We start from the raw sequence: 8,904 nt of genomic DNA, 5'->3' as shown, positions 1-8,904 counted from the left end.
TGATTACGTGTGATAAGATAAGGTGTTTTAGGATCAAATTGTATTGTAATATGTTAAGTTTTATTGAAATGTATGACTCTGTAAAAAAGATAATATGTATKGRMACGTGAACTGTAAATGATCAAGTTGCTGATGAAGTCCCTAGTAAGGTACGAAACGTACAACTAATTCAAAATAAATTGTTCATTAGATTTATTAACCGTCTATAATTCCATTTGAGACTTATATATTAATAAAAATTAATTAATATTAAAAAATATTGCACATGTGAATAATAAATAAACACGTGCCGATAAAATAATGAATGATTGTAAATCAAACAAAAATGGAATGCGACAAAAATTGAAAATTATTTGTACTATAAATTATAATTAGAAAATAAATTTAGATATTATTAAAAACGGAGAGAGAGAAAACAAAAAATATACAAAAATAGATTAATACATGATTCGAGACCGGATATAATGGGCAAAATAGAAAATCTAAAATAAAAAAAAAAGAAAGTCAAATGTGTGAGAACACCTAAAGCTCATATAACACAAGAATGAATACCCTGAAAAATATTTAGGAGAAGTACTAGGGTAGAGTAGGGTAGGTAGTACAGCCGAAGTATATCAAAGTCGTTTGAAGCAACGAGAACGGGGGAAAAAAAAAAAAGAAAGAAAGCAAGACAGAGTGAAATAAAAAGAAAAAGAAACAAAAAAAAAAGAAAAGTAAAAGAGAGAGAGAGAGAGAGAGAGAGAGAGAGAGGGAGAAGGAGAAAGAGAGAAGATTTCGCGTTAAAGCGAAATAAAATGGAAGGAAGAAGAATGGCAGTGACTCAATGAAAAGAAAGAAAAATGTAAAAAAAAAAAAAAAATAATAGAGAAAGATAGAGTAAAAGAAGAGTAAGAGAGTAAGAAATAGAAATAGAAAGAGAGACTAAAAATAATGGCACGGCGAATGTAGGTGAACGAAAGAAAGTAAAAGAAAAAAAGGGGAAAAAGAGAGAGAGAGAGAGACAGAGAAAGAGAAAAAGAAAGAAAGAAAGAAAGACAGATGGAGTGAAAGAAAGATAGAGAGAGAAGGAAAGAGAGAGAGAGAGAGAGAGAGAGAGAGAGCACCATTTAACGCTCGGAAACATACGTGCGTGTTTTTCTCCAACCTTTCACCCGACAGCTCTTTTTCGCTGTCTCGCGTTTGATAATCTCGCGAGTCGAGTTGAGTCGAGTCGAGTCGAGTCGAGTTGAGTTGAGTTGAGTCCGCACCAAAGTCCCGAACTTCCGGAGCGGAAGATAAACGGAACCGGAGACCCTGCTAGCTACGTAGAAAGAAAGAAAGAAAGAAAGAAAGAAAAAATAGAAAAGATAGAAATAAAAAATAGAGAGAGAGAGAGAGAGAGAGAGAGAGAGAAACAAAAAAAGAAAATTGTAAAAATGTTCACCCTCATCCCTTCATTCACCCAATACTCCTACTATCCCCTAAGCTATCATTGATTTTGTCTTTCTCTTTCATTTATTCGTTTATTCATATTATCCTTTTTCCATTTTTAATTCTTTCTTTATTTCTTTAATACTCAACGTTGATTTTATTTTTTAATATAATACCTAATTCGATTTTTATTCTTTATATATATTTATATATATCTTCGATTTTATTTGATACGTAAAATTTTCTCTTACTGATTATTATTATTTATATTTCCTGTATTTGATTTAATTTCATTTTACTTTATCTTATATTTTAATTTCATTCATATTTTTTAAGTTTACTTTTCGCGCAATTATATTTTTTCTCTAACTCGTTTATTTACATCGATTTATTCTTCCTTTTTCTCTCTCTCTCTCTCTTTGTCAGTCTTTTTAATTCATTCACTTTTCATTTTCCGTCTCTCTTGATCTCATTTTATCTCTTACCGATTCATTCTCTTTCTCACTTTAACACATATTCCATCTTTCTCATTACCATTCATTGTTCTCTCTTTTTATTTCGACCTCCTATTTTCTATATATATATCTCTCTCTCTCTCTCTCTCTTTTCCATTTGCTTCTTTTTCTATTCCCATTTCTACACATCCCTCACCCCTAACCCACCCCAGTTTCTCTTTAACTCATTCTTATACTCTTTATATTATACTATACACCCCCTTCTACCTATCCTTTCTCTTTTAACTCATTCCCCTTTTCAGTAACCCTCCCACCACCCTCTTCTTGGACGTTTGGGGGTGACAAGTGAGTCGCTCCGGTGCATTAATCCGTCTAAAAGCTCTGTTCCCGGTACTCATCAGCCTTCCCACTCGCCTTCTTTTCTCTTCTTTTCGTAGAAGAGAACTCCCGTTAGATTCGTTGCTTGTTGAGAAGGAAAAGAAAAAAGAAAAGAAAAAGAAAAATACGGTAAAATATTCGTATACGGGGGGTAGCTCGTTTAATGACGCGAGTTGCGTGCAACTCGATATTTAAAGGAATAAAAAAAAGAAAAAAAATGACGATAAAACGCGCACGCGTAGCAAAAAGAGAAAACGTAAACGATTGAATAGAAAAAAATATATTCAATAGATATAGAAAATAAAAAATAAAAAAAGATTCCCTCGTCAAAGTAAAATATCATACACGGAGAAGAGAAAACGGGGCTTTATTTCTAAAGGTTCTTTTTTTTTATTTCTTTTTTTCTCATCGATACAAGTACGTTCGATAATATTTTATTTTCCGTCTTTCGAGACTATATCGGAAAGGAAACGTATTTAATAATATTTCATATCTTTTTATATATATATATTCGTGAAAAAGAATAAAAAAAGAAATAAATAAACAAATAAAATACGTGACTTAGTTTAAAATACGTGTGTAGCAGTATTGTATAATAATTAACATTTGCATTGAATTAACGTTGTCTAAAATTGATAATTATGCACTTTTCTTTCAATTGTAATAATTTACATTCGAAACAAATGTAATGTTTAAACTTGAAAAAATATATATATTTATATCAAATGAAACACTTTATTTATTCGTAAAAATAATACGATTTGACGTTTTCTAGGAACCTATCTATCGTGTTACAGTAAAAGATTATATCTGTACATTGAAATATATATTTATAAATCGTCAGGGTAATATTTCGAGGAATTCTAACCTGATAATAAATTTAATAAAAATTAAAAAAGAAAAAAAAGAGGAATAAGAGATCAGACACTGACCTTCAAGTTCGACGACCTTTCCAGCCCTTTTGAGTGCCTTAACAGCTTCGTCGTGGGTAGCTTCGCGTAAATCTTCACCATTAACAGCAAGTATGGCATCGCCCACGTATAATTGCTCAGTAGCATCGGCAGCCATGCCTTTAAATATCTTCGATATCAATATTGGCATTTTATTTTCTTTACCGCCTTTTATTGAAATACCTAGTCCGTTGTTATCACTTTTAACGACGCGTACGATGCGCTTTTGATTCGCGACGGAATCCGGTACGTCGGGATCGTTTAAACTGTCGACGTTGTTGTTATTGATGTTACCATTGTTGAGAACGGTGTTAACAGTATCGCAACTCTCGTCAAGTGATATACTCAAGTAATCATCTTCGAGTGAGACGAATACGCGATACCATTGACCACGCACCTGTGTCTCGAGTACACCAGCACGACCGGAAGTAGACGACGAACCACCACCGGTGGTTGTCGTAGTTGTTGACGACGAGGAAGATGAGGCCGCTGCGGAAACCACCGAACCGAGTCCCGTAACACCCATGGCCGCCGAACTAACTTGTCCGCTACCACTCAACTCGACCATTTCGATTTCCTCGAAGGCTCCGCGCTTGAAAAGAAATTATTTTATTTTCTTATTTTTCTAATTTATTTGATTTTATTTTATATAACTATAACAGCAATGTAAATATGTATTTTGTATTTTATTTTATTTTATTTTATTTTATATAACTATAACAGCAATAACAACAAAGAAAAGATTTTAACTCTATAAAATAATAATCATTAAAATATATAACTTTAAGTAATTTTAAAAAAAGATATATACAATTTTTGTGCAACGTGGATATTTTTATTTTCTAAAATACCTGCGGTTCGAAAAAATATATCATGCACATATAAAAAGTTGTATTTGTAATAGACTGCAATTTCGAAAGGTATCGGGTGTTTTTCGAGTATATAAAAAAAAAAGAAGAAAACAAATGAACGAATTAATAATTCATAAAGAAATTAAATTCTTGTGCTACGTTGGATGTTTTTACTTTTTTAAATTTCCTTATCTTCAAAGGGTTGAAGAGAATTCATGAAAACTTATATTGCAATGAAATCTACGAGAATAATAATTTTCTCTCTCTCTCTTTCTCTTCTTTCTTCCTATCTCCAGTTTATATATTATTTATTATTATTATCTTTTTCTTATATATATATTTATATAGAGTGTCCCACATAACTCTAGTCACGATTTTTTAAGTACTTGCGATAACCTGAACAAAAAAAAATACTTTAACTAAAAGTTGCAAATATGCACAATTGACAGCATTATTGTATTCTCTGACATTTTTTTGAACCTTTTGCAGATTAATTTATAACTCGACAAAGTATTATACGCGTAGACAAAAGAGAGAGTGTACTTTAATTAAATATAAAAATCATTCAAAAAATCCGCCTACCATAAGTATAAAAAAAATATTTACCTGAACTTTCAAAATAAACGGTCCAAATATAGATACCAGTGTGAGTGATATGTTAACGTAAGAGACTAATAATAACAGGAACCCATGGATACAAAATTTCTACTATTATTGAAAACAAAAAGTAATCGAGTAATTGAAAAAGAAACAATGTGTTTTTTTTTCAGTTAACATTCGCAACCATAGGAACGAGAACATTTGCAATGCAAAATTGTATGGATAATTAATATTGTTCTTTTCAAAAATGGGCCAATTTACGTCATAGACTCACATGGATACCATATTTAAACGACCTATCTATCTATTTTATTCGTTCCTCATTCACGTGAACTTTTGACCTCTTCCAATTTTTATCTATCTCTCTCTAATTCTTTTTTTTCATCGCGCCAAGTTAAATCTACAAATTTTTCGACTAAATCAATTAATATGATTACTGTAGATTTTTAATTAATCTCTCTATGATTTGTATGTGATACAGCTATTAAACGCACGTAAAATATTGTCAAATCCGATTAATATTATTATAATTATGCGATCGTAACAACGTTAGTAAAATAATACGACCAAAAAAAAAAATACTTATTCCCTGACTCAAACAATATACAAAAATTGGCAAATTATTTTGTTATATTAATAATATTTTACTCTACTTTTGTTTATTTATACAATTAATATACCAATGCATATTTTTTAAATATATGTATATTTAATATACGAAAAGAAACTTTATCTTTATCAAACTAATATACATATTTTATCTGTTTATACGTTACGGTAATTTGTTAAAAGTGTCTAATTATTTCTCGTAAAACTTAGTTATCTTATGAATTAACTGAATTATACTATTTAACGCTGACGTATATATGTATTATATAATACATATAAATATATGTATGTATGTGTATATCGTTACGGGGTCGTGGTTTTTCGAAAATCTCGTTTGGAATCATCGGTCTCGAATGGACGCGTCGCGATTCATTTTCCAACACTGGCCGCTGCATTAATCAATTTCTGCGGTTGCTCACTTCGGATTATTTATGTAATTCGAGACGGGAAAATAGCAATACGAACGAAGCGAACGAAGCGAACGAAGCGAACGAACGCCAAGTTCGCTAGTGGTTACGTGGTAGTCTCGATTATTTAAAGATTTCCTTCATGGTTCGTTAATTGTGATTAAAAAATAAAAAAAGAAAAAAAAAAAAAAGAAGAAATTGAATAAAAAGAAAAAAAAAAAAACTCCGATAAAATTGGCACTTAAATTTTACTCGTCGTTAAGATGTTAAAAATGTATACGAATGCGTCGAACACACACACACACACACACACACACACACACACGCATATACAATAACGGTAATAATAAAAATTTATCATAAAATAAAAATAAATGAAAATATAATTAATAAAGTTTTTTTTCGTGTATAAAGAAAAAAAAAAAAAAAAAAAAAAAAGAACAAAAGCGTGGACGTACGAATGTTAGAATGATTCCGGAACGGAAAGGAATTTCGTTTAATTGATGCAAAAGTTGGGTCAGCCGTAAACAGGGTGGCAGTTAATTTTCACACGATTGTCGTCCCTTCGGCGTGCAGTTTTACAAAGCATTTCCACTGGCGTCCACGATAATGATATTACCGCCCTAGGGAAAATGGATTAACGGAAATAATAGGTAGAGGAAGATAAAAAAAAAAAAAAAAAAAAAAAAAAAAAAAAAAAAAAAGCGACCAGACGAACGAGTCAGATCACTCTGCCGATTATGTTGGAAGACTAATTTTTTTATCACTCCCATGTCATTAAGGAAACCTTTTAAAGATAAAATAATACCACCCCTGTGAACAGATATAAAAAAAAAAAAAAAAAAAAAAAAAATAAAAGAAAAAAAAAAAAGCATCATTCAAAGAAGACAAAAATGATGAGAACACTTTACACGCTTACCCCTTCTTTCCTTTTTTTTATCACGTTAAATTACAACTTTGTATTATTTATAAATTATATTTTTGCCTTTTATATAACTTTTTTATTTCGTTACATATCAAATTTTATACAATCAAATTTTCAATCTTTAGATACAATTATTAATTATTTGATACATAGAAGTATATATATATATATATTGTATATCTTCACTTATAAATATTGTTATTAAAAAAACTTTATCACCGAGTTGTTAGATTTTAATCGAAATAGAAATTCACAAAAATTGTGACGATTGCGTTATTAAAAATCTGTTATTATCGATCGAATTTATTCATGAATGGAAAAGATTAGAAATAAACGAATTTGTTTTATAGATCGAAAGTTTCGATTCGAAAGATTAAAAATGACAATTTAAAAAAAAAAAAACAAACAAAAAAAGAACTAAACTAACCGTAGAGAGATATAAACCGAAGCGCTTTGAAATGGTCGCAGGTTGAAAATTAAGAGTGGAAATGTGAATTTTTTTTGAAAAGCAGTTGAATTGAGAGAGATAGGGAGAGAAAAAAAGGGTGGTGGTGGTGGTGGTGGTAGTACACGTGAAGGGTGATAGCTCCCCCCCCCTCCTCGCACTCTCTCTTTCTCTGCAGTTATTCCCCTCACCCCAAACCACCCCCTAGCCACAATCCTGCTTACTGGGGTACGCGAAGCGGTGCGTGAAATTGGGTAAAAATGAATCGACGCTAGAACGCGCTATGCACTGACATTATATATGAAACTCGCGAGCAAATTCGTAGATACGTAATAGTAATAGTAATAGTAATAGTAGTAGTAGTAGTAGTGGTGGTGGTGATTGTAATTACAATAATAATATAAAAGGATGTTACCGATAAATTTAACGAGGATAACATATGCATTTTTATATTGTCCTCATCTAAATTTAACATAATTCACGTTCATTATTCTATTTCGTACAATAAAGTAAAATGACTAAATTAGAAATTACAAAAAAAAAAATAATGATTTATCCTTAAACAATATAATAAAAACTAAAAAAAAAATAAAACAACATTCGAAATGAAGACAATGATGATTAATTAATGATATAAATGAAAAACACAAGTAAATAAAATAACAAATTTAAATGATATTATTACACAAAAAGCACGCGCGTCAATCAAAACGTGTGTGTGTATGTATGTGTTAAATATAAATGAATCGATAAGTTATTTAATTAAAAACTCTCTTCTCAATTATATATAAATAATTCAAATTAACATTTATTAAATGAAAAAAAAAAAAAAAAAGATGATACATTTCTAATCATTCAGATATGAATCTTTTATCCTATACTTCAAAGCTAATACTATTCTACGTTTCCATAGTATGTTATACAACTACGATTGTATATTGTACGCATGTTACACGTCGAGAGAGTTTAGTTTATGCATCAGTTGAATCTATACACACAGACAGACATACTTATATATGTGTAACTCGTTGATCGGCTTATAACCGAAGTTCTCCTCCAATTGTGAAATGCGAATAACAAATGAGTCTAGGGTATTTTGCACATGACATTAGCAATCATAAATCATACTAACTTGCCATTTGCATGTGTTGCAAAACAAAATGATAAATAAATATTTTTTAAATATCATATATATATATATATATATATATATATATATATATATCATAATTTCTTTTCAAAAGTTTCACTGTATGCAAAATGCATCTATTAACGGGGAAAAAAAAGGTAAGAAACAAAGAAAAAGTGAGAAAAAAGGAATAGAGAAAGAAAGAAAGAGAAAAAGAGAGAGAGAGAGAAAATTATCGATAGGTCACGTGCCAATGGCACGTTAAGGGCAATCGTGACCGGATCGAGAAGGTATCGTTATCTGAAGGTATCGTATACTGATCTATGGATCGTTAATACGATCCTCGTCCTTTCGTTACGAACCGAAACTCCGAAGTAGCTCGGAAATAGAACTACTCTGCATTTTAACCTGATTACTATACATAATAGTACATACATAGATACATTACGCGCGAGTAACCGAATACGTATTCTATTCTATCCTACCGTAAGCTATTCACTTTCATAGACTGATTTAGAAAAGACCTCGTGCGAGAATTTATTTCAAAAAAAAAAAAAAAATCATTCCAATTAAAATATACTAATAAGATTGACTTTTTTAATTCTAATTTTTTTCTTTTTTCTTTTTCAATCAACTTAAAACAATTTTAAAAATGATCGAACGTATGAGTGAAAGAAAATTTTTTTATGCAAGTAACTTTTTTAATAAGTATCGTATTGCATTTTTATTATGATCTGTTTTTTTA

The 8,904-nt window shown here is 30.3% G+C and overlaps 1 protein-coding gene across 3 annotated transcripts in view; it reads right to left on the bottom strand.

Annotated features, from left to right (window-relative positions):
- The window catches only part of LOC106790248 (beta-1-syntrophin-like), a 191,688-nt gene that overhangs the window by 177,812 nt on the left and 4,972 nt on the right, over positions 1-8,904 (bottom strand). For all 3 annotated transcript variants that reach the window (XM_014755015.1, XM_014755016.1, XM_014755017.1), the window contains exon 2: positions 3,176-3,785. In XM_014755015.1, the coding sequence (XP_014610501.1) occupies positions 3,176-3,785 (610 nt within the window). The remainder of the gene's footprint in view (positions 1-3,175; positions 3,786-8,904) is intronic.

This window comes from Polistes canadensis, unplaced genomic scaffold (assembly GCF_001313835.1).
Source record: "Polistes canadensis isolate GaletaPanama2010 unplaced genomic scaffold, ASM131383v1 scaffold_226, whole genome shotgun sequence".
Taxonomy (NCBI): Eukaryota; Metazoa; Arthropoda; class Insecta; order Hymenoptera; family Vespidae; genus Polistes; species Polistes canadensis.
Note: the sequence above shows the minus strand (reverse complement) of the source record. Positions and strands in the feature narration are given on the sequence as shown.